Source organism: Armigeres subalbatus, chromosome 1 (genome assembly GCF_024139115.2).
Source record: "Armigeres subalbatus isolate Guangzhou_Male chromosome 1, GZ_Asu_2, whole genome shotgun sequence".
NCBI classification, from domain to species: domain Eukaryota; kingdom Metazoa; phylum Arthropoda; class Insecta; order Diptera; family Culicidae; genus Armigeres; species Armigeres subalbatus.
The window spans coordinates 30,069,208-30,096,143 of NC_085139.1; the positions used below are offsets into that span (position 1 = coordinate 30,069,208).

General features: G+C 39.6%; 2 protein-coding genes, 1 long non-coding RNA gene and 1 other non-coding gene across 4 annotated transcripts; 1 reads left to right on the top strand and 3 right to left on the bottom strand.

Moving 5' to 3' along the window:
- Window positions 1–2,031: 2,031 nt before the first annotated feature.
- On the bottom strand, window positions 2,032–3,559 carry LOC134223519 (gustatory and odorant receptor 22-like). Its single transcript, XM_062702692.1, has 2 exons — window positions 2,232–3,559; window positions 2,032–2,168 (listed from the first exon to the last, which is right to left on the bottom strand). Exons 1-2 carry the CDS (start codon window positions 3,471–3,473, stop codon window positions 2,049–2,051), a joined length of 1,362 nt encoding a protein of 453 aa, XP_062558676.1. The 5' UTR covers window positions 3,474–3,559; the 3' UTR covers window positions 2,032–2,048.
- A 3-nt stretch (window positions 3,560–3,562) lies between these two features.
- Window positions 3,563–25,714, bottom strand: LOC134223550 (putative hydroxypyruvate isomerase). The gene is made up of 4 exons (XM_062702727.1): window positions 25,250–25,714; window positions 25,049–25,160; window positions 4,061–4,236; window positions 3,563–3,992 (listed from the first exon to the last, which is right to left on the bottom strand). The coding sequence occupies exons 1-4, from the start codon at window positions 25,461–25,463 to the stop codon at window positions 3,682–3,684; spliced, it is 813 nt and encodes a 270-aa protein (XP_062558711.1). The 5' UTR covers window positions 25,464–25,714; the 3' UTR covers window positions 3,563–3,681.
- LOC134223558 (uncharacterized) lies at window positions 19,978–20,454 on the top strand. The gene is made up of 3 exons (XR_009982617.1): window positions 19,978–20,081; window positions 20,151–20,248; window positions 20,322–20,454. It is a non-coding gene; the product is annotated as an uncharacterized LOC134223558 (long non-coding RNA).
- On the bottom strand, window positions 24,749–24,819 carry Trnag-gcc (transfer RNA glycine (anticodon GCC)). The gene has a single exon. It is a non-coding gene; the product is annotated as a tRNA-Gly (tRNA).
- Window positions 25,715–26,936: the final 1,222 nt, after the last annotated feature.

The following is a 26,936-nucleotide window of genomic DNA, read 5'->3' on the forward strand; positions in this document are numbered from 1 at the left end:
TATTTCTTTTAATATTTATTCATTTGGATCATAATAACTTTCGCATGATACTATTCCACACATCTGTTCATTGACTTCAAGCAGCGTACGATTCAGTGAAAAGAAATGAGCTGTGGCAAACAATGTTCGAACATGGTTTTCCGGCGAAACTGATTACTGATACGTGCAATGCTGGATGGCTCGAAATTAAATATTCGGATTGCAGACGAAGTGTCAACCTTGTTTGACCTTAGACGGACTGAAGCAGGGTGATGCACTTTCGAATTTATTGTTCAACATTGCATTCGAGTGTGCTATTAGGAGATCTGGCGTGCAGAGGAACGGCACTATCATCACACGGTCACATATACTCTTGGGCATTTCGGACGACATCGACCTCATTGAAATCGATCGCAGAGCAGTAGTGGAGGCTTTTGTCCCACTGAAGAGGGAGACGGCGAGGATTGACTTAACAACTCTGCCAAATACATAGTGGCAGGTAGAGATAGGGGAAGATCTAGTAGTGTTGGTGCTGAGCTAGTGCTTGATGGGGATGTGTTTGAAGTTGTTGAAGAATTTGTTTACCTTGGAACGCTTGTGACATGTGACAATGACGTTTCTCGTGAAGTGAAAAGACGTATTGCTGGACGAATAGGGCCTTCGTCCGAGTGCCAGCGAAGGACTCTAAATGAAACTGTGCACCACGGTCCACCGGGAATGAGGAGGAATGATCCTCCGGAATTTTAGGGGGTTTGGTGTCAGGCCCTGCAAGCCAGCCTTTGGAAAAACTTACGCAACGAATAATCAACAACAGAGAACGGACCGGAACCATCGGCGAAGACCACTGCGACGAAAAAGGGACTATCAATTGGAACTCGGTTCGTGGAACTGCAAATCTCTCAACTTCATCGTAGCGCTGCAGGAGGTTTGTTGGAAGGGATTAATTGTGCGAACGTTTAGAGGTAATCATACCATATCTACCAGAGCTGCGGCAACACATACGAGCCGAGAACAGCTTTCATAGTGATGGGCGATATGCAAAGGCGCATGATCGGGTGGTGGCCGATCAATGAGAGAATGTGAAGGTTGAGGATCAGAGGCTGGTTGTTCAACTTCAGCATAATCAACGTCCATAGCTCACATTCCGCAAGCACTGATGATGATAGGGACGCATTATACGCGCAGCTGGAACGTGAGTACGACAGCTGTCCAAGCTACGACGTCAAAATCATCATGGGAGATTTAAACGCTCAGGTTTTGCAATGGTGGCAGGACTGTACACCCGCCTGAAACGTGAAGCAACAAAAGTTGAACTGGTGGTAAATGCATCCTAGACAAAGTACATGCTTGTGGGCGGAACCGAGCGCGACAGGGCCCGCCTGGGAAGCAGTGCTATGATAGACGGGGATACCTTCGAGATGGTCGAGGAATTCGTCTACCTCGGATCCTTGCTAACGGCTGATAACAATGTCAGTCGTGAAATACGAAGGCGCATCATCTGTGGAAGTCGGGCCTACTACGGGCTCCAGAAGAAACTACGGTCAAAAAAGATTCGCCACCGCACCAAGTGTGTCATGTACAAGACGTTAATAAGACCGGTTGCTCTCTAGGGACATCAAACATGGACAATGCTCGAGGAGGACTTGCAAGCACTCGGAGTATTCGAGAGACGGGTGCTTAGGACCATCTTTGGCGGCGTGCAAGTAGACGGTGTGTGGTGGCGAAGAATGAACCATGAGCTCGTCCAGCTCTACGGCGAACCCAGTATCCAGAAGGTAGCTAAAGCCGGATGGGTACGATGGGTAGGACATGTTGCAAAATGCCAGACAGCAACCCTGCAAAGATGGTGTTCGCTTCCGATCCGGCAGGTACGAGACAACGAGCGAGGTGGGCAGACCAGGTGCAAAATGACTTGGCGAGCGTGGGGCGCATTCGAGGATGGAGAGATGCGGCCTCGAACCGTGTATTGTTGCAATTAATGAATGTCTAATGTTTAGTTTATTAATTTTCTCATCAAGCTTTTCGTTCGACTTTAACACGTTGTATTCAGTGCCCGTATAACAAATCTTTCATGCCCTTTTTTGTCCTTGTTTTACACTCTCTATCAGTTCGATTGGTAATTGTTGCGAAATCAACGATAGTTTGAACTGCAACAATACGATCAAGTAAATGGCGATGGTACCAATACTCTGAAAAAAAAAACAAATTTTAAATTAGGTCGTTTTTTATTTCATCGTTTGCACAAATCTTACCGCTGTCAACAGCTCCCGGTTCACTTCGGCATAACCCTTAAGACTTACGATGGCTGGATTCATTTCGATCGCTTGAATAAACAGATCGATTTCCTTCTGAGTCGGATGATCTACCGTCATCAGATTGATTCCGAGTAGCGTGTCCTGTACTCCCTGAGCCACTTGCAGCGTTGCCCGGTGTGAACAATCGCAAAATATAAACAACAATGTTGAACAATAGACCGTATCTACGATCAGTCCAATTTCCTTAAACGAGAACCCAAAACCATGATCGATCACCTCCGACAGCGCTCCGTAGATGGCAATTGTAATGTTAGCAAACATGAAAAGACAGTACGTGGAATAGGTCCGGGCGTAGGCGTTTCCCAGGGCTTGCAGTAGTTCACTGAGGTTCAACCAGAGGAAGCGATACTGAGATATCATGGCTGCGGTGCACTCAATGGCGACGTCCTTGCGAAAACGGTCCGACAAACTCGAGGAGGCTACCCGTATTCCGCGACAGTTGATATACCACAAAGCACTGTTCATGTTCAACATAGTCATGATGTGGTAGTAAGCGGAAGTGTGCCACAAGGTGAACCCTTCCAAAAGGTAGCTTAGCGACATGAGAAACACAATTGCGCACACTAAGCAGCCAATCGACATCATGATAATGAGAAGTTTCAGATGTGGAAATTGCATGTTCGTTCCGGTTACGCGGTAGTAACGAACCTGGAAGGCACCCCACATAGTTTTGTAGACAGCAACGTGTTTGGCAACTCCCCAACCAACGAACGGAATCCAAAAGTGCGGCACCAAAAAGATCACAAATAGTATTCCGTAGATATACTCGTCAAATTTCTTGGTGTCCTGCAGTATCTTAACGCGTTCGTATCCCACAACAAGCACAACCGCCGTGCTAACAACATAGAAACAGTACGCATAGATTGAAGCCCACGATCTCCAGTCGAAAGTGATTCTACCAGGTGACGATCTGAGGATGGGCATCACCGCAAGAGCTCGGAACAGTACTAGCAGCAGTTTATGGTCCCGATAGAACTGGTCGTGAAGTTCACATGTGTCTCCGTCCGCTGAATTCAGCTGTGCTCGGGCGGCCCTATCTTTGGCTCGTTGGATGATTTCCGGATTCAAAGTTCCGTTCACTACGCGTTCGTCTTTGCCAGTGTCCCAGTTGGAACCCATGTCGCCGCGAAGCAGTGCGAAGTTTAACGAATCATCAAACTCACTATCCTTGATAACCATTTTGCTGACCAGTGCGATAAATTTAGACGTGGTAGAAATCGAATGACTGAGGAAGGCTCTACCCTTTGGGTTTTATAGCAATAGAAAACTTTTCCCCGTTTTAAAACTTGTATTTCCCTTACTAAAATATTAACAATTCTTTTTGTTTATTTTCGCTGGACAACTGAAAGCCAAGTTCACGTGCACGTGCAAAACTTATTATCGACCACTACTGGCTCCAGTAGCCAAAGTCGCGTAGCCAGCCGAGACCTTGAACCGTGCCGGTCTTGGGTTTGTACTCACAGCCGACCCAATCGGTGTAACCATGGGACTCCAAAGTGCGCAGTACGTACGGATAGTTTATCTCCCCTTCGGTGTTGGGCTCGTTACGGTTGGGTACTTGCGCCAGTTGGACGTGTCCGATATGCGGCGCGTAGCTTTGTATGGCTTTCGTCAGGTCACCGCGAATGTGCTGGGCATGGAAGATGTCAAACATAAGCTTCAGGTTTGGGCTGTTGATCGCTTGTAGGGTTTTGATGGCTGAGTAGGAAAGCAGAAGAAAATGTTTACTTAGGTCTTGTTGTTAGAAAGTTAAAGTATTATCGTACCTTTCTCGTAGCATGATAAGTAGTATCCGGGCACGGAGTATTTATTGATTGGCTCAATGACGCCCAAAAGGTTGTTCACCTCAAGGATTGTTGCGGCAGTCTTCAGATTGTTTAAGTACGTTGTATCATGTTCGACGGTTGGTGGACCGCTCAGCTTCCCTGCCATTATGTGGATTCTAGATCAACAAATATAAGATTGTCATTTGTTTGTAGAGTAATATCGTAAAAGTGATTTAATATTTAAATAAAAAAACTCAAAGGTGCAGCCCAATCGGGTTGTACGCAAAGGTGACGTAGGACTACGTAGCTATTCGAAATTGATGGTATATGCCATGATAATTTGTGTCTCTTTATTAACATTGAGCAAACTGCTCGAAGGACAACTGAATCAAGAAGTCGAATAGTTGCTCCCAGTTAGATGGACTTTGAGTCTCCAACCGTGGAATTAACATGACTCATCGGCCTCATCGCCGCTGAAGCCACTCGACTGGTTTTCATTGGAGGACATTGCAATCCTAGAAGACACCATCCTCAAAAATGTCCGGAATAAAGGAGAAATAAGACGAATCAGAAGTAGCGTGAAACCAAACGCAAATATTTGTATTTGAAACGTTTGGTTTTCGCCCGCGATGGAAGCGTATACTCACAGTTTTTATTTTTGCAACTCGGCATAAATCCGCTCAGCTGTGCGCCAGCAAAATAAAATGCTGATATTCCGGCAAAATTGACGTGTGTTAGCTGATTTTCGTCAAATTGTTTGCTACCCACGCTATCATGCTACTGTGTCCGCTCCGCTGCATCAAATTTTGTCGAATCGCTCTTTGCGGAATCCCGATCAAAATGGCTCGCGCGCGCCGGAAAGCAGCTTTCTTGTATTCAATAAAATAAGCCCGTTAGCCCCGCCCCTTTGTGATCTGTTATGGGTGTAAATATGATGTGCACTCATAACGATTAATGAAGGGGCGGTGCTAATGGAATTACTTCATTAGATACATATACGAAAGCTGCTTTCCGGCGCGCGCGATACATTTTGATCGACATTCCGCAGACAACGGATCGTTCCACAGAAGAGTAACTAGAACAAAATCGTGGACAAAACCCCGAAAAAAAAACCCAGATTAATCCACCTAGCGGTGATGGTGCCTTTCTCGCGCAAAAAGGTAATAAATGTAGCCTTTACGCTTACACCTAGATGATGTACAAGAAAGGCAAAACAGTTACACCGTCTAATGTTATGATAGAAAATTTACACTAGTAGACGACAGATGGCGCTGCCAAAAGTTTCTATGTTCGAATTTTGACTTTCGGACAATTTCATAGTACTATGAAACTGAACGAAGAGCATGCTTACGCCTAAATGCGCGCAACACGAGTATCTTTATAGTACGATGAAACTCGTAATGGGAGCAAGCCACGGATAAACACGGAGCAAGGAAACGGATAAAAAATATTCATAGATGCAAGGCATTTTTCATAACACATTATTGTTCTATGTGATTATGTCTCATCAATATTTTAATATTATCTATTTTTTACAATTCGCAATTATTATGAAATTCAATAGTGATCAACAGCGTTTTAGTCTCTGCCGGATGCAACTTGTTGCAAGAAAATCAGTTAAGAGCTTCTATGTGAAAATTTGGCTAATGTTTTTTATGGCATTTTGTGCACACACACACACACACACACATACACACACACACACGCACACACGGACAGACAGACATTTGTTCAGCTCATTGAGCTGAGTCGAATGGTATATAACACTGTGGGTCTCCGGGACTTCTATCAAAAGTACGAATTTGGAGTGAAATGATAGCCTTTCGGTACAACTTAGTTGTACGAGAAAGGCAAAAAATTCAACATTTATACATTCTTATATTTTTTTTAGATACTTAAAAACATTCTGCATACTATGGCTATTTCAGAAGTGACCCAATATTTTGTAAAAAAAATATAATTAGGGCTCAAAAATGAGGTATTGAATTGGATTTTGTCTACTTTATTTGTGGAGTATTTGGGAAATCTGATTTTTACACAACATAAATGTTATCAATAAGCTATTATTAGTACACAATGAGTAGACTATAGTTTTATGTCTCCATTTTGTTCATGTTTATGGTCAAATTATAAATTTTATGTTTCAGGTGATGACCACTTGAAAATTACTATTTTTTCTATTTTTTTATGTTTTTCTTTAGAGGAAAACATAATCTATACGGCAAGATCCGGCAAAGATAAATCACTTGGGTGTAATGGACTAAGCATTCCACGTGAAAACTCGTCCGCAAATTAGATTCAGAGCTATTTGAATAAAATGCGATTTTTCATCATTTTAAAACAAAATTTTAACATTTGTTCATAAATTACCACATATAACGAATCCATTTTGTCAAGACACAAATAGAATAATGGGTTTCCCATGAGTTGCGTTGATATCTTTTTGAAAACCTTATATTGAAATCGTTTATCTATAAATTCTGTATTGTAGAGAAATCTGTTACAACCTAGATTTTGAATGAACCCGTTTACATTGAAGTGATCATAATTTATGAACGGTGCCTTATTATGATGATTTAGGCATGCCTAGCTATGCTATTTTGTGGACTTCGACTCGGACATGGTAATCGTTGTTGTTTCAAGCCATGGTATATAGAATACAGGTGATTTATATTTTTTACTACAGGCTTCACCTTTTCAGCGTTCAGACCCTAATTTTTAAGGTTAAGTTTTAAGTTAAGGAGAAAAGAGTGTTCAAGCAAAAAACAATATTTACTTTTGCGCATGCGAATTTATATAACCACTAGCGAAAGAAACCCAGCTTTGCGCGGGTGGTGAAAATGTCATAATGAACTATTTGCAGCACCGCACTCTAGATCAATTTTGATGCGATTGTTTTGTTTTTCTCAACAGCTGACCAAAAAGTGTATTCTTATGATTTTTTACCTTTCCTCGTAAAATTCATTGCCTTTTCGTATGTACAAACCTTGCGGATCTCAAAACGGATCGATTAGTGAGAAAATCTTGCAAATCGGCCAACCCGTTCGTGAGTTAAATCGTCAGGAAGGACATCCAAACTCATTTTTATTATATAGATTTTTATTTTGGGATCTTGGGCATGGGTTAAAATAAATTAGATATTTTTTTCCACAATTTTCATTTACAATGTTAGAAAATCCATTGAAGGATAGAGCTTTAACTACGGGTTTCTTGCTACTTTGTGAAGCATAGCCATTTTAGAATCGTTACACTGTTGGGTGGATAAATTTAGCTAAAAATTGCATTTTCCTGCATAAATTGACGATTATTACTTAGCCCGTTAGCCGTTAGCCCGGACCCTTTGTGATTTGATATGGGTGTAAATATAATGTGCACTCATAACGATTAATGAAGGGGCGGGACCAATGAAATTACTTCATTAGATATAAGAAAGCCGCCTTTGGCGCGCGCGAGCCATTTTGATCGGGTTTCCACAGACAATGGGCCGTTCGGGGAAATGTTGTTTATCTCTGCCTTGCAAGCGGAAAAAAAGTCAAAAACAAAAAAAATAAGAAATTAAAAAAAAAATAGGTTTTACGTAAACAAATCAAAACAAAGCGCTTTATATTTTTAGCGAAGAGTCCTAGTTGGAAAACGCATTATAAGAGATTTTTTTTTTGTTTTGCACTTTTTTTCCCAAGCAATTTCGTCAAAAATCTAAAAACCAAATATACAAGACAGGCAAAGCAACTTTCACGCTAATAACGCAATAATATAACACATGAAACTCAAAATATGTATTACCAATGGAAAAAAGTATATCTTTGTCATCTTTTTTCAACGAATTATAACTGAAAATCCTTTTTGAACGAATTATAACTGAAAATAGCCACTACATGGGAAATAATAAGTGGGGCTCTTGTTAATAAACAGAAAAAAACATATAATTTGTTGGTGGCAATATAGTTGCCACTGCCTTTTAAATGGTTAAACCGCTAATTGCGGAATCCCGATCAAAGTTGCTCGCGCGCCAGAAAGCAGCATTTTTATATTCAATGAATTAGGCCGATACAAATTTTTAAAACAATTCCCCCCCCCCTCGGTTTTTTTTGCCAAAAAATAATATTTTGAGGGGGCAACACAATAAAATTTGTATAATTTTGAGGATTTTCAAAACAATCTGTTACAAATCCCAGCAGTTTTTTGATTTTTTTTTTCATTTCAATATTTATTTTTTATTATTCCCCACCTTGACCTTTCGGAGACCAGTAGGACATAATGTTAATTAAATATTTGTAATGGCCTTACTGTGCCTGCTCCGCGGCGATCGAGGATTCGATATAAACCCGCAAGTTGCTTGATTTTTATGTCTGTGCTAGTGAAAAGTACATAAGATAGGTAAAAATAAGGGCGATAGATTCCATAATTTTCAACAATTCCCATTTGTTTGCACTCGTTGCTAATCATGTTTGCCCCAAACGAAAAAAAAATTTCCCTTTAAACCCTTGGTGAAAAACAGTAATTTGGAAATAACTCCGGAACGCAATGGCCAATTTTCAATAAGAAATAATGGGACCGGATTTCACGTCGAATGCAACTTGTTGCGAGCAAATCGGTACTTAAAAAATGAGTGAGTTTTGTGCACATCAGTGGCGTAGCCAGAAAATTGATGCAGGGGGGGGGGGGGGGGGGGGCTTTCTGAACATTTTTTTTTTCGAAAAAAAAATTTGGTTCCAAAAATTTTGTCTTTGGGGGGGGTTTATACCCAAAACCACCCCCGTGGCTACGCCACTGGCGCACATACATACACACACATACACTTTCTGATATACAATCATCCTGTTAAGGGACGGTTCAAATATGACGTCCACTACTTTTTGGGATTTCTAGACCCCCTCCCCCCCTCTGTCACGCTTTTTTGTATACCTAGTACGTGTACTGTCACAAAATTTTAGACCCCCTCCCCCCCTAAAACCTGTGACATCATTTTTGAACGACCCCTAACACGCATATTAAAAACACCGTTTAAATCACCATTGCAATCACTGAGTACAGTATTCATCTTTGAACTACGTATTTAATACGTGGTGAATATTGCAAAAAATGTTTGCATTTTTATGAAAATGTCCGGCTGCTGTTTGATTCAAACCTCGGACACCGGCGGGGTTGGATTCTTATTCCGACACAAAGATTCAAACCTCGGACACCTGATTGCACAGTACCGGGAAGACACAGTTCAGGCTGTCTTTTAATCATTTCGTCACATTGTTTTAACATGTCTTATTGAAGTGTACCTATACTAAAACAAGCGAAAACTTTTAGTCCTTCCTTCCCAGCTTGACGAAACATTTCGATGAAATATTTCAGAAAATTTCCCATACGAATTGAAGCGTCCGAAGTTTGAGTGTGTCCGAATTTTGATTATCCACGGTATTTTCAACCCCGCTCTTCCCTTTTTTAATCTTTCGTTTATTTGGTAGGCTCATTTGCCATAAAGCGTTACGGAGCCAAAATCATGTTTTTCTATACACTTTATGCGCCACTCCCCCTATGTCACACTTTTTGTATGAAGCATCTGAAAATTTTGTATGAGTTGTCACATCCCCCTCCTCCCTCTAAGCGTTACGTAATTTATGGATGTTCCCTCAGAGTGAACAGACATGGATGCACGAACAAAATTTCGTTAAAAACGTGTGTAAAGATTTAAATCGCACCTCAGCGCCGCCAACGCAGGCTGCCCGACATAAAAACTCAATTCCACTAAGTTATGGCGTTGGCATACACTTCATAAACAATGTAGTGCTGCCTTCTAGGAGCGAGCTTAGGAGCAATTCGGAATGAACACTAGCGCTAAAAAGTAAAACACGGCAAATTTTAACCATATTTATCAGCACACTAGCACCGCGCAACGGGGGCATAACGACATACTTTAAAATGACCAGTACAAACTTTTACACAAGCACGCGAATGAAGATGAACGTCTGTTCTCTGTGGTTCCCTGAAAGAAAATCTTCGGATAAGAATACAAGAATCTCAACAAGAAATGAACATTAATAAAATGTGATTTTAATTCTAAGGCCTGTGAATTTTTAAGAACTTGGATAATATTCACGATTTGTAAAATGATGTCATTATCACTACGTATGAGATAATGGATGGGTATTGCTAAGCTTGTACAACACGGCAGACTCGACATAAACGGCAAGCGAAGATAACATGCACTAGACATCCCAGACATTACACGCGTCGGAGTCGGACGCCGCGGCTTAACATTGGGCGGCTACAAGACGGTAGACTAGCCCAAGAATACGCGCAGCAGCTGGAAGTGGCACTTCCAACGGAAGAGCAGCTAGGCGCAGCATCTCTTGAAGATGGCTGGAGAGATATTCGATCCGCCATTGGTAGCACCGCAACCGCTGCACTTGGCACGGTGCCCCCGGATCAGAGAAACGACTGGTATGACGGCGAATGTGAGCAGTTAGTGGAAGAGAAGAATGCAGCATGGGCGAGATTGCTGCAACACCGCACGAGGGCGAACGAGGCACGATATAAACAGGCGCGGAACAGACAAAACTCGATTTTCCGGAGGAAAAAGCGCCAGCAGGAAGATCGAGACCGTGAAGAAACGGAGCAACTGTACCGCGCTAATAACACACGAAAGTTCTATGAGAAGTTAAACAGTTCACGTAAGGGCCACGTGCCACAGCCCGATATGTGTAAGGACATAAACGGGAACCTTCTTACGAACGAGCGTGAGGTGATCCAAAGGTGGCGGCAGCACTACGAAGAACACCTGAATGGCGATGTGGCAGACGAAGATGGCGGTATGGTGATGGACCTGGGAGAACGCGGGCAGGACATAATTCTACCGGCTCCGGATCTCTAGGAAATCCAGGAGGAGATTGGCCGGCTCAAGAACAACAAAGCCCCTGGGGTTGACCAACTACCAGGAGAGCTATTTAAACAGGGTGGTGAGGCACTGCCTAGAGCGCTGCACTGGGTCATTACCAAGATCTGGGAGGAGGAAGTTTTGCCGCAGGAGTGGATGGAAGGTGTCGTGTGTCCCATCTACAAAAAGGGCGATAAGCTGGATTGTAGCAACTACCGCGCAATCACATTGCTGAACGCCGCCTACAAGGTACTCTCCCAAATTTTATGCCGTCGACTGGTGCTGCAAGGGAGTTCGTGGGGCAGTACCAGGCGGGTTTTATGGGCGAACGCTCCACCACGGACCAGGTGTTTGCCATTCGCCAAGTACTGCAGAAATGCCGCGAATACAACGTGCCCACACATCATCTATTCATCGACTTCAAAGCCGCATATGATATAATCGATCGGGACCAGCTATGGCAGCTAATGCACGAACACGGTTTTCCGGATAAACTGGCACGGTTGATCAAAGCGACGATGGATCGGGTGATGTGCGTAGTTCGAGTTTCAGGGGCATTCTCGAGTCCCTTCGAAACCCGCAGAGGGTTACGGCAAGGTGATGGTCTTTCGTGTTTGCTATTCAACATCGCTTTGGAAGGTGTAATACGAAGAGCAGGGATTAACACGAGTGGTACAATTTTCAATAAGTCCGTCCAGCTATTTGGTTTCGCCGACGACATAGATATTATGGCACGTAACTTTGAGAAGATGGAGGAAGCCTACATCAGACTGAAGAGGGAAGCTAAGCGGATCGGACTAGTCATCAACACGTCGAAGACGAAGTACATGATAGGAAGAGGTTCAAGAGAAGACAATGTTAGCCACCCACCACGAGTTTGCATCGGTGGTGACGAAATCGAGGTGGTAGAAGGATTTGTGTACTTGGGCTCACTGGTGACTGCCGAAAATGACACCAGCAGAGAAATTCGGAGACGCATAGTGGCTGGAAATCGTACGTACAGATATCACTTGAAAAATATTGGCCAGATTCAGAATGATATCTGTCGTTTCTGTAACATGGAACGTGAAACCTCGGAACATCTGCTTTGCAGTTGTGATGCATTGTACAAGAGTAGATCTAAATTTCTAAATAGTGGCTTCATGCAACTAGGAGATATTTGGACTGCAAATCCTGGAAAGGTAGTGGGTTTTATTAACTCAGTTATACCGGACTGGGAAAAGACGCGTCTTAGGTTGTTTACTTGACAAATGGTGATCAACCTACAAGATGCGAATACATAGTTAAGAGTAATCAGGGGTATACCACAAAAGTTCAACTCAGACGCAGTGTTTCTACGCCCCAACAAAAAAAAATGTCAAAGTCGATGATAACTGTATAGCGGTGAACAATCAGATTCACTTCTATTTTGACGAGTGTTGCCGTCTAGAATGTGTCATGTTGCAGTTATCGAACGACTAGTGTATTGTCCGTAAGAAATTCTTAGAAAGTTCCATTGGCCGAAAGCCGTATGTCCGAACTGGTAATTTCGCCGAAAAATTCGTTTTCCCTAACAGGTCGTTTGGCCGAATAGGTCATAAGCCCAAAAATGCCGTTTGGGCGATATGGTCATTTGACAGAATGGGTCATTTGTCCGAAAATATCGTTTAGGCCAACAGGTCATACGGCCAAATGTCAATAACTGAATGGGTAATTCAATCCATAATATCCATCCGTTTGGCCTAATGACATTTACGTTGAAAAGCCTGTTGAACGAAATTTTGTAACCTCTATAGTCGATACTGGCATTTAAGCCAAAAACCATGTAACCAAATCCCATTAAGCCGAATTGGGTCCTAAAATGAAGAATCAAAATTCGATTTTCTTTGAGGGAACGATGAATCTAATTATCCTGAACGCATTCGTTTTTATTCCAAATCGAAAGTCACAAGGAACATTGTTTAATTTGAAATTTAAAAATAGATGGAAAATGCTCTCTCGACATTTTTGGTCTTGTTTGACGTACGGAATTATATGATGCAAACGTACTAGCAGAACACCGCAGGGCACTTGACTTAACCTTCGACAGTTAATATATGGGCCTTACATTTTGGGTTGATGGTTCATTCGTTCTTAAATGTTGCCTTTTCAGCAACAAACGTTGCTTAGTCTGAAACATGTCTTCAAAAGTCTCAAACACAAAATTATCATTTTTACAGACTTAGGGCGAAGCCAGAGTAAACGCGACGTGCGATGCGACGCGATGCGACAGTGCAATTTGACAGCCTGTTGATAATGATTGTTATTCTTTTACGTGAGTCGCGTTGCGTCGCATCGCACGTCGCGTCTACTCTGGCGGGCACCTTACACTATTATCAGAATTTGTATAACATCGGTTCATGTGTTCTTGACCGATGCACTATCGTTTGCAACCATAAACGATGTAGAGCTTTTGGACCCAATTGAACGTTTATCCGAAACTGTTATCAGGTCAAAAATGGTTTGACCAAAAATGTATTTTTTACCGAAAACGACATACAGCCGAAATGGACATTCAGCCGAACTGGTAATTTGGCCGAAAAAAATCGTATAACCAAATAGATCATTTGACCGAAAATGGTGTTTGGTAGGAATGGTGATTTGGCCCGGAAATCAGGGCTGGTAGCGGTCAATGCCGCTCAAAACAGTGACTTTAGTGACCAACACTGTTGAAAAAAGGGACCAAATATTTGACTTTCATCTACAGTGGAATAGTGACTTTATTTTATTTGCAGTGACAAAAACTGACTTTATGAAGCTTAATAAGGCCGATACAAATAATTTTCAAAAATTATGTCTCCCTCTCATATCTTTTGGCAGAAAATTTCAGTTTGAAAATCCACAAAAATTATAAATTGCCTAAACATTATTAAACAAAACCGATGAAAAGAAAATTGTGTTCTTATTTAGTGGAATGTCTTCACTTGTCATGCATTATTTAATTCCATTACTCTGCAATCTTTACAAGTATACGTACTTCGACCTTCGACAGTAATGACGGTAATGACGTCTTTAGTCTTTCAAGTCGAGTCAAGTATGAGACACTAACCAAAGTTTACAAAGTGATGGAATTAAATAGAATAGTTCATCTTATGACAATTGTGACTCAAGTGAAATCTGATGAGCTTTTTTTATTTCATTCTTTTCAATAGGGTAACAGTACCAATAGTGGAGGTATTAGTAGATCCACAAAAGAAAATATTTTTTAAAAATTGATAATTATGGGAAATTTAAAGCTTTAATATCTTATTCAATAGAAAAACTAATAAATTTGCCAACAAAAATGAGATAGATGTCATTTAACATCAACATTTACCAAATATTGCTTGCACCACTATGGGTACACTGTTCCTTTAGTGGTGGTAAAAAATAATTTTGGCCATAGTGGTGCTATCCATTGGTTTCTTATGAGACTCGCCACTATTGGTACAGTTGCACCACTATAGGTGAAAGGGGGTCAATTTTGTTAAGGAAAATCATTGTTTTCAATAGTTTTTCAAGCGAAATCTTAAGATAAGTTGCATTAACCAGGATATTTAAAGCACGACGCATCAACTGAAACCATCGTAACGTGTATAAATATGATAAATCTAATTAAAACCCCACTACCTCTACTATTGGTGCTACCTCCACTAAAGGTACGGTTACCCTGGTTATTTTTGTGTTTTCCAGTGGTAAAGACACAACTTTGAGGCAAGTCATACAGAATAAGGTGCAATAATATTTAATATGGGTTCGGGTTAATATATTGGGAAAATCTTCGCTTGTTTATGAAAACGGCACTTTTTATGATAGAAATTAATTTAAATAATTTTTTGATATAGATTTAATTTGGCTCATAAAGTTTATATATCTGAAACCCAAGAACCATTTCGAAACCTAGAAAAATTGTTTTTGATTTCAAAAAGCCTAAACAAGAAATTCGAAATACGGGAGAGCCGGCCAAGGGCCGAATGTCTCGATAATAAAGACAATAATAAAAGTTTGAGCTACCAACCAGTGAGTCAGTCAAACTTAAAATTATAAAAAATCTTTTAAAATTAACGATTTTCTTGATGGAATATCCAACAATGTCTAAATTGTCAGAAATGTATCTAAAACTTTATGGAGTTGAGATGAAAATATCAGAACTTTATTAAAAAGATGAATCTGAATACTCAACACTTCAGTTGATAAGGTGTAGAGTTTAATAGTTTTCCAAAAGGCTTTAAAATAAGCAGGGTCTGCTATTAGCCTTGTGAATATATTTAGATTCTCAATCATAAACTGTGACACGAAATCCTTCAAATTAATCGTTGTTGTAAATCTAATAAGAACACCGATATTCGTATTGAATTTCGAATCACTAAGAAGTTACGAACAGCTTTTGGGCCAAAAAGTCCTAAGTGGTATTTTTTTATCTAAATCCGTTATTTCATATCTGTCATCAGGGTTGGTTCACTCTGAGGAGTATTCAAGTGAAGGTGTAAAAACTTCTCTTTCTCGATCTGTTATCCGAGTGTATCGTGCAGAAATACACTTTCTCTTTGTATGACAGAGCGTGCGTCATACACACTCGTCATCACACAAGTTAACAAGTGTAAAGAGTACAGGAAAATGCCAATTAGCTGTTTACCAAAATGCATACATTTAGGCTGTGTTCTAAATCTTCCATATAAATAAGTTGTTGAAAACGCCTAAACATAGACCTTTTCTATACACAACAGCAAACCACACACGTTCGAAAATATTCTCACTCTTTATCGATCATGTTTCTCTTGGCTTCAATTATAAAATTGTATTATTTAATTGAATTATTTAATAATGTTTTTTTTTTTCAAATAATCAAATTCAATCAACATAGAAAAAAGGCATAGTTTTCACTAAATTTGAAAAACTAAATAACTCTAAAACATTTCAGTGGACTCAATCTGGGGTCAGATCAAATGATGATACTAATAATGGTTAATTACATTTCCTTCATAACAACAAAATATGTGAGAGTTTTTAAATGCTAGGGGCGATGGGTCCTGCGCACCCGAATGGTGGAAAGAGCCAATTTGAAAGATTTCTATTCTGAGCAATATCCAGTTATCGTCAACTGTTACCAAGTTATATTTCGGACGACTTGGGAGAGTTTTAAATTTTAAGTGCATCTTAATTTGCAACATTTTTAGAACAAAAGAGATCAATTTAGTAGGGAGATTAAGAAGCTGTTTATTGTTTTATAAATCCTTTCTGTTTAAATTGTTGTTTTTTCTTCTAATGTTTGATTACGTTGTACAAGAAAAGGTTATAATATTAAATCAAATACACAACTTTCATTCGAAATCTCAGCTTGATGTATATTTTTTTAGCAGGCCGGTAGAACAGGTGTACCAAAAGTTTACAAGACGCCCCTGCACCTGAACGGCATTTTCAGCCAAATGACCTTTTAGGGTAAACAACATTTTACAAGTCCGTCCAAATTTTTCTTTTGGCTGTACATCGCTTTCGGCCAAACTACATTTTTGGTAAAACCAGTTTTGATCTGATAACAGTTTCCGCGAATCGTTTTGCTAAATGGTACCTGGCTAGATGTCTTTTGGCCTAAAGTCCAGTATCGACCTGAAAATAGAGAGACCACGGAATTTTGTTCAATGGACGATTGACAAAAAGACCATTTCGCCAAACAAGTGGCTATTTCTGACCATATTACCCGTTCAGTACGAGGTTCAGTCATTGAAATTTGGCCGTATGACCTATAGACACTATATAGGTTCCATAGACGAGCGCAGTGTACCACGCAAATTTTACGTCACACGCTTCGTTGCTTGGATTGCAATCGTTACGTCATGCTCGTTTGGCTACACTAACTGACAGTTCGTTTGGCTACACTCGCCTTCGCCTCAGCTCTTCTATGGAACCTATAATGTCTATAGTATGACCCCGTTGGACCAAATGACATTTTTGGCCAAATGGATCATTCTGTCAAAAAACTATTTCTGCTAAATGGCATTTTTGGGCAACGATAGTTTCGGCCAGACGACCTGTTAGGGCAAACTGCTTTTTCGGCCAAATTACCAGCTCGGCCGTCTGTCGCTTTCGGTCTTATTGGAATGGAATGAAACTTACCAAGATTTTCTGAAGAAATTCAAAAACAATCCTCAAAAATTCCGAGAATTTTTCCGATGTTCTAAAGTTTGCTATGCCAAACTAGCCGTTTAATGATGAACTTCTCCCTGCGAAAAAAAATCACTTCAATAAAGGATAAAAAACTAACCGTCTTGATGAATTTAGATTAGTTAATGTTTAGAAAGTTAACGTTAAAGCATCTCTTTCACTAGTCAAAATTTTCTGTTTGAATTTTAAAGAATACTCAACTGAGACTCAATAGGAACTCTCCGTGAATAGTTCTCGAAACTTGAAAGTAGTTCCCGTAGAAAATCTGAAAAAAAAATTCAAACGAGTATTCTGGAAAAACTTGAAGAATTTCTGGGGAAGTTCATCAATTTTTTGAGGCGAAATTCTAAAGATTCTCCCGTTACGACACTTTTGACCGAATATCCATTTTGACCAAATTGCCCTTTCGACCAAACGACTATTTCAGCCGAAGGACAAGTACCCTATTTTTTAGCCAAAGGAACTGTTCGACCAAGTGAGATTCTCGGCCAAATATCTTTAGGCTACATATCCTACCAAAGTCTGAAAACATAATGAGAGCATATAGAATATTTTTATTTTGACATCAAATTGATTCATAATTTGTTTTCAAATATGTATACATATATAAATCATCATGATTGATTGCAGATTTTGATCTCATGTTGCTGCAGATTACTAAATTGAATGATATGACATCAAACTGTGTACTTATTATGCTATCGGAAACCAATATCAAAATTAGTTTTCGATTTGATCTCACCGACAGCAGAAATAGTTTTTGATTTGATGTCACAGTAAGCTAATTCTGCTATACGTTTTGTTATTTTATTTGTTAAAACGACCAAAAAGATATCAAATTAAGTAAACATAATCGATGATTTCACAACATTAAAACAAGTTATCGATTTGCTCTTAAGCTTTGCTCGGGTAGGTTTCTACCAAACAGTCTTTTCGGTTAAACGATTCAACTTTCCTATCAACTTTCAGTCTTGTGACTTTCTGCCGAACAACTCTTTTCTGTTCAAAAATTCAATTAGATTTTTTTTTATTTCAACGAGAACTCCTTCGCAATTTTTACGCTTAGTTTTTAGGGTCTGTTCACAAATTACGTAACGCAAAAATCCAAGTTTTTGACCCCTCCCTCCCCCTCGTAACAAAAAGTAACATTTTTGATACCCCTCCCTTCCCCATGTAACGCGTAACTGTGAAAAAAAAATTCCCTTCTCTGAAGCATTCGGGTTTTGGTATTTTTTGAACACTGTTAGAATAGGGACGGCACATGATTAATAATCAAAGATATCAAGAATGCAGCTAGCAGAAACGAAAATAGAATTTGCGATCATAACCATTTACATAGTTTTGCGGAACTGTGGTGTCGAGAAATACAATATTCGCTTGGTATTTTTACGCATATCAGTCCCGCTATGTTAGCATGCTTGAATTCGATAATGACCAATATCGGGACTGATTTGCGATTTGGGCGTAACTTATTTTGTAAACAAACATTGCTTCATGAATTCCGGAGAATGCAAGCGTTTTCATCCTAAACTAATTCCCTTATCTGGTAGAGGAAAGCTTAATCTATTGGATCCATACCGTGGTTTCCTCATGAAATGCTTGTTTTAGCAGGAATTCGCTTTCCAATGTTTGTTTACAAAACAAGTTACGCCCAAATCGCAAAGCGGTCCCGATATATGATAACGATAAACATCAAGGGCAAAGACAAAGGTGCTGTTTGAACGAGATGGCGCTACAACATTTAAAGTAAAATGAATTTCCTTGTATGGACAAATCATCCGTTCTCATCAACTGCGCATCGCATCAATATGAAAGCTAGGTCAAAAAGCAACAAATAATTTTTAGATTTTTTGTACCCACGACTTGTTTTGCAGTTCTAAACAATAAAAGAGATTTCATTGTACTTCCATACTAAATTCTAGCTGTATACTTTCAATTTCTTCAAGACTGTTCTCCACCTCGTGTGTGTGGAAGGAACATTGAAAGCTTACGATATCGAACAGCAGATGTCACTAGTGTATATGCAATATTACATTAATACAAACACGCAGCAACACCACCTGTCGCCTGATAATGGAAATATTGCAATTATACCATCAGGTGTAGTGGCTGTTGTTAACATGTTTTGAAAGGGCCTCAAGCGGATTTTTTGGTAGAATGCAACTGACGATCTCCTATAAGGCAAAGACAAAGGTGCTGTTTGAACGAGATGGCGCCACAACATTTAAAGTAAAATGAATTTCCTTGTATGGACAAATCATCCGTTCTCATTAACTACGCATCGCATCAATATGAAACCTAGGTCAAAAAGCAACAAATAATTTTTAGATTTTTTGTTCCCACGACTTGTTTTACAGTTCTAAACAATAAAAGAGATTTCATTGTACCTCCATACTAAATTCTAGCTGCATACTTTCAATTTCTTCAGGACTGTTCTCCACCTTGTGTGTGATGAAGGAACATTGAAAGCTTACGATATCGAACAGCAGATGTCACTAGTGTATATGCAATATTACATTGGTACAAACATGCAGCAGCACCACCTGTCGCCTGATAATGGAAATATTGCAATTATACACACTTAAATCGAGAATTTCAGCTCGGTAATATTTTTTACTGATTTTATTCGGTAAAACAAAATTTGAAACGAGATCTCAGTTAATTTTAAAGTTTTTACTGATATCTGCAACCATTTTTACCGATGTGTCAGTTGCAAATATAAAATACTGAGTTCCGGTAGTATATATTACCGAGCCACTCTGTTCTAAGCAAATATCCTGCACTTGTCAAAAAAAAAAACTGATTGATTCAGTAAAAATAAATACGCTTTACTGAGCCTTCGGTAAAAAAAGTACCGTGTCATCAGTTTTCAACCAAATGTCACATCATTCGACGCCATATTGATGTGCAAATCGAAACATCGTGGAGTTTGATGTCATTGTACCAATTTGTATCGAAGGTGATGAGAAAATTTTGGTCTTATCGAATATTCAGGTTAGTTCAAACATGTTCCAGAATACTTGCACTAGTTCGCTAAATAATTGTTTCTTTATAAATTTCTAGGAAAATGAGAAAAAGTATCAAAGTATGCTGCCGCGTCATTACTACGTTCCACTAATACGCTAAGATCTCATGGGTCTGGATCTAGAACAAGATGCCAGGTATGTAGATTCAATAAAATTACTGTACACAAATATGATTTTTTCATTAAATTTCTTTCTACGATTTGTCTAGATAATTGAACCATTGAACGGCAATGAGTTTCCTAACCGCTATATATGTGAATGTCGGGCGTGAGTGGAACAGTGCTAGTGATGCAGTATTGGAAGAAGACAGCCAGTATAAAAATATTCTCCTAAGTTTTCTGACTCAAAAAATAAATATGTACACCTGAAATTGCATGTGTTTTTTTCCTAATTATTAATAATAAAAGTGAAAATATCATTACATTTTATTCAGTTCTATGCATTACTGACGTCGGTAATATGTTTACAGATCAACCAGTATTATTTTACCGACTGCTCAGTAACTATTACAAATCTGCTCGGTATTTTTTGACAGTTCGGTATCATAAACGCTGAACCGAGAGCTCGGTAATTGAATTCGATTACCGAGGTGACTACCGAGAGCTCAGCTGTTGAGAAATCGGTAATCCATCTACCGAGCCCGGTGAAAATAATTAAGTGTGTACCATCAGGTGTAGTGGCTGTTGTTAAAATGTTTTGAAAGGGCCTCAAGCGGAATTTTTGCTAGAATGCAACTGACGATCTCCTATTACTTCAATCAGTGATAAAAAAAAAAAGACATTCAAATAAATTTTTATTCGCGTTATGCGTAACATTTGGTAGTACCCACCCCCTCCCCCACCTTTTTAGTGTAACAAAGTATAACGCAAGTTGGACCTCCCCCTCCCCCCAGAAGCGTTACGTAATTTGTGAATTGACCCTTACCGAGAGCTCTCCGAAGTTTTAACAAGATATTGTATGTAATTTTCATGGAAATAATTGGTATCTTCACGAATAATTCTCTGATTTTCAACGTAATGTTGTAGAAATCTATCAGGAAATTATTCGGAAAATCCAATGAATCTTAGGAGTTTCCACTGAAAATTTCAATCGGCGTGAAAAATTATAGATCAGCGGCGTGACAAATTTTAAACGGCGGCGCGCCGATGCAAAAATGTCGGCGGCGGCGGCGTGCCAAAAACTGCCGGCGGCGGCGCACACTTCTACCCGGCAGTTGCAGGTGTAAATATTACTGCGTTTTATCCGGCTTTATCGACCATCTATGCAGCGCAAGTAATCATTATTGTAATAGGCGAATTTGAGTAAAGCTCATCGATCATTTCGACATCTGGTGGTCGTCACAACAACCACGAAAAAAGTGTCGTTGGCCAAAAAAGTGCATTGAGATTCTCACGTCCGAATGTGTGAGTGGCGATAAATGGAAAACAAACACTCCTAGATGGTGCTACTCAGCAAAGTTTGGGTAAAAATGAGTATATTTCCATATATTTTTTGACTCGTTCGCAACCATCGTGATGACTTGATCAATTTTGAGGTTATGCGCAGAAGGAAAACAAACATGTATTTACACATGCCGAATTGCACATCAGTGTGCGAGCGTTAAACGTCACTCATCTCTATTGGCAGCATACGGAGGGAGTACGATTTTCACGTTTTCTGGTTAATCCAACCATTTATGAAAGCTGAAATAGTCGAAAACTGGAAGAAAATTTTGTTTTCTTTGAGATAAGCTTCCATCCGGTGGGTGCTTGCATATGATTTTTTCGATCTCCTATAGGAGATCGTCAGTTGCATTCTAGCAAAAATTCCGCTTGAGGCCCTTTCAAAACATTTTAACAACAGCCACTACACCTGATGGTATAATTGCAATATTTCCATTATCAGGCGACAGGTGGTGCTGCTGCATGTTTGTATCAATGTAATATTGCATATACACTAGTGACATCTGCTGTTCGATATCGTAAGCTTTCAATGTTCCTTCATCACACACGAGGTGGAGAACAGTCCTGAAGAAATTGAAAGTATGCAGCTAGAATTTAGTATGGAGGTACAATGAAATCTCTTTTATTGTTTAGAACTGTAAAACAAGTCGTGGGTACAAAAAATCTAAAAATTATTTGATGCTTTTTGACCTAGTTTTCATATTGATGCGATGCGTAGTTGATGAGAACGGATGATTTGTCCATACAAGGAAATTCATTTTACTTTAAATGTTGTGGCGCCATCTCGTTCAAACAGCACCTTTGTCTTTGCCTTATTAACAGCACAAAAGTTCTAAGCAATAAAATAAATAGCTCTCAGCATTTCGGTAATCCAGAAATGCAATATGATCAATCTGACAATTCGACAGACTTTCTATGTGTCCACTTAAACCAACATCCATACGACTATTGAAAGATTATTCAAATACCATGTGTTTGGATCTCGACGGGTTGCCTATTTCGCAAACGCCCACATAAATGGCATGTTGAATTAATTCTAAAATTAAATTGAGGGAAATCGCGATTTTCGCGAGAGTGTAATTATAAATTCGCGAGTTTCGCGACAATATTTGACGGAACCGCGATTTTCGCGGGTAAATCCGCGACAAATCTGCGAAATTCGCGAAAAACGCGAAATCCGCGACTATTGTAACAGCCCTGCAAATGTGCATGAAAAACGGCAGGACTCATGCAATTTTGTCTCGAAAAGTAAAACAAATCCTGTATAATGTATATGCTGGTTTGCAGCTCGGACTCTCGGAGACTTCCGACAGGATTGTTTTTTTTAATCGGGACGAAATTTTAATTTCTACAACAGAATTCCATAAATCCCGTATGTGTATGTATGTGAGGACCGAAATCCGATCAAATTTTCCCGGGGTTTGAAACTGCCTTAAACTCGATTTTGTTCAGCTGTTTTATAAATTATTTTCCAATGTCGTCGTTTTTTTATAGTGGATGATTTATATTTTGGATTATTCGGAAAGAGTTTGAATGATTCTTAATGTATCCAAAAGAATCAAATGATTGAAAAATGTGTGAAACAGATTTGAACAAATAAAAATTGAATTACGTACTTCGTAAAATCGAAAACGAACCTCATCTGGAAATTAGAATGTCTGTCCCTGCGCTTCATTTTATTGTCGCTGAGACGTAACCTGATTTTCCAGATACACTTGGCTACCAAGTTACCGACTCCATTCAATCCAATGATGAAATTGGCTTAATTTTAATGCCTTCGGAATATGCAGAAAAAAGTCATTGAAATGAAACTGTAAGAAAAAAACCGTTGTAATTAACATTTAAAAACCTTAAGAAAAGTCGATCCATGCAAAATACATAACGGCATAGATAGCATTCTTTTAAACATGCTCAAAAAAAATCCAACTTTGCTAATCCCAAATTTCTGTATTCTACTGAATTAATAATAACATAAACCAATAGGGTTTCTTACCCCATTCCCGGCCTAACATGCGTACGACTGCATTATTTAATTGATATTTATGACAGGAAGCAACTTTTTCTGAAATTTGTAGGCTGTATAATACTGCATTGGGGTTCACTTCTGCTTAAAAAATATCTATTCGTGCTAAATATCTTTCAAAGAAGCTTTTATTTGATTTAAATTAACGAGGTGCAGCACTCATTTCAGTCATAGCGATTCCCAATCCGGCATACAAAAAACCAGTTCCCGGCCTAAGCAAAATTTCACTCAATCTCTCAACATTTTACTCTCATTCTCTCTCGGGACGGTAGAAAATGCGATGTAAACAAAAATATGCACGTTCCACGACAACAAGATGCCAGATGGTATTATTCATAATCATTTTTATTTGGTTGAGAAGATATATAAACTCATCCAAATTTCTTCCAAATACTTTAAAACAATATTTATTTCACCTTAAAAAAACGAGAGAACTATAAATAACATGATAACGTCAACATATTAGACAATTTTCCTATTAACGGTGAAGGATCATTTTTATAATCCTGGCCTTTTGGCAGCACGGTGCGGCTAGAAGTTCTTGGGCCGAGGTGAATTTTTGTTCGGTTTGTGAATACATTTTAAAATGTATTCTAGTATGTTTAAATAAGTTCTAGTGAAACGAACAAATAAGAACAATTGAAGTGCGGGTGTTTAGAATTATGGTGTGGTGATTAACAGCTTCATGCAATGGTTGTATCGAGCACTGTGACGATTTTCAGGTAGGTGTTTATTCGATAATACCGTTTTGTAAAAGTGGAAAGAATCACTCCGGCTCAGTGGTGTGGCATCTGAGAGTGAAATTTTGAATTCTACATTTTTATTTTCTACAATTGAATCAACTAGGAGTAAAACAAGTGATAGAAAAATATTGAGTATTGTGAAAAATAAATGGGAGACATTTTAAAAACTACCAACCATAAACCTACGACTTCCAAACAGTTTAAATCATTAGTTTTCTGTGCAGTGAGCCGGGAACCGGGTCCATACGCCCAAGTAGTGATTTACCCTAGTTACACACTAATTAAGAAATTGGAACGATTTAAACAGCAAAAAAAATCATAAAAACAAAATTCCACGGAAAATGCGAATTCTTGAATCACGTCTAGTCTAGTCTAATATACACACTGAAGAATGTTGAAATTGAATTTCTAAATAAAAAACAATCATTGCATCGGCCGGGAATCGAACCCGGGCCGCCCGCGTGGCAGGCGAGCATTCTACCACTGAACCACCGATGCTTGTGTAAGATAAGGGTTTCAAAGCGTTTCTGTTGCTTCAAACGTTACATGAAGTTTGGATCAGCTGATGGCAGCTATCGTTCATTTGCGCAAAATCTTGTTCGTATCTATGCACTTACTAGCACTAACAAGCTGTCTCCTTCAGAAAAGAAAAAAACATACTCGATTGCATGTTATCACTGATTCAACAACACTATCGTTCTTATCAATGCATCGCTGCACTACTTACTTCTTGCAATGAAGTGCTTTCGCGCACTCTACTGTTTTCTCGAGATTTTTCCTGAAATTGGCTTCCTGTCCGGGGATGGCAGCGCACCCGAACTGGCCCTCGGGGACATCACCTAAATAATGTGATTCGAGTTTCGAATCAATCAAAACAGTCGCATACATTAATTGTTGTAGGTAAGCACCGAAAGGACCATTTTTTTACCTAACGCAATGTTGATCAGTATCTGCTCGAGACCGGTTTCGTCTCGCACTTTCACCAAATCGGCAACGGCGACGTGCTCCGGTGGGTAGACGCCTTCCACTGCGCTGAAACCGGCCTTCTTGGCTAGCCGGTAGCGCTCCAGAAAGTCGCCGGTTTCCGTGAACATGAAGTTCAGATTGGCGCAGAACTTGAGCGACATTTTTCGCGATAGCATATATGTATGACGAAAGACGGCCACAGAGCGGTTGCTGATAGTGAAGTTTAATTATTTTCGGGCCTGTCAGCGATGCCGTTGAGGCGTGAAATGCGAGTTAACTGTGTTGTTATGATTTTTCGAGGGTCGGGCGATAAGCCTTCTTGACAGGCGGATGATGAGTTAATTGTTTTTGAACTCGCGCGCAACCGTAGACCGCAATTCAACTAAATGGCTGGAGTACGGGGGTAGTCTTTTCTGAACTGAATGGGAAGACTTTTGTTTCTATTTCACATTGCGTGATTTCATTGAGTATCCGCAGTTTGAGTGTTTCATATAGGTTTGGATTGGTATACTTTCGCATACATGTAGTCAATGAAAATGTTTGAATACAGTCATGCCGCGAAACAGATTTTAAGGGTCTCCCAAACGCACGCGAAGCGTCTGTCGCTTGGCGACTGCGATAGTCTATCGCGTTCCTATGGAAGCGTCAGTGGAACCCAGCGATCGAGTCGCGAGAACAGTCGGGTCGCGTGTGGGGGAGCCTTTATACAGTTTTATTCGTTTTATTACACCTTTGCACACTCTTTCGAGAAATTCCCCTCCATTCATCGGTATCGTGGAAGTAGTGGTACAGCCACAAGTGATATGGAATGAACACTTTGCCAGTTTGTTTTATTTCCATTTCTATTTATAGATATTCTAACTAAAATTTTCCCAAAATAAACACCAATTCATATTAGAATTGATTTAAAATCAGTCTTATAAGAATTATAATCCCTTATTGGATTGTTATCTTGATTTGACATTCAAATACTGTTATTACCTGAAAAGGTGGTGGTAAATAAAATCACCTTTGCTGTGAACCGGTTCATTCACCGCTTTCTTCGACTGGGAGCGTGGCGTCTCCTGTAACGTGGCTGCTCACGGGTCGGGTTACGGACTGATTTGAGGTTGGGGTCCACTGTGTGCCGGGTAAGTCCATGTTGACGGGACGTCCGCACTAAGCTGACCGTCAATATGGGTGCAATGGGGGAGCCCGATGCATTCAGGTTGGCTAAAGAGAGATGAACCGAGCGAGGGGTGAAAACCAGCAGCTAAAAGTCTCCGCGGTAAGCAGTAGTGGGATCGCGTCCCGGAGTGGACTTCCGGTGCCAGCCTGACCAATAAAGTCACACCGTAATCTTTTTTGCAGCAATATATGTACGTATCGAAACTTATAAACAAGAAATCCTTGATACATTACATATAAATAGCTATATTATATTACATTTTCTTTTATTTTACTTCAATATACATACTACAATCCTTGTCAGATAACAACTTGTTGAGAAACACGGTTAACTATTATTAGTTGTATCACATTTAAACTTTTAAATAATACAGATGTCAGCTTTTTGTGACTTTTAATTGAAGGCGTAGGGCGTTTATCTTCATTAAAATAGTTGAATAAATTTGGCATTTGGAAAGCTCGTCCATCAACTGCTCACGATC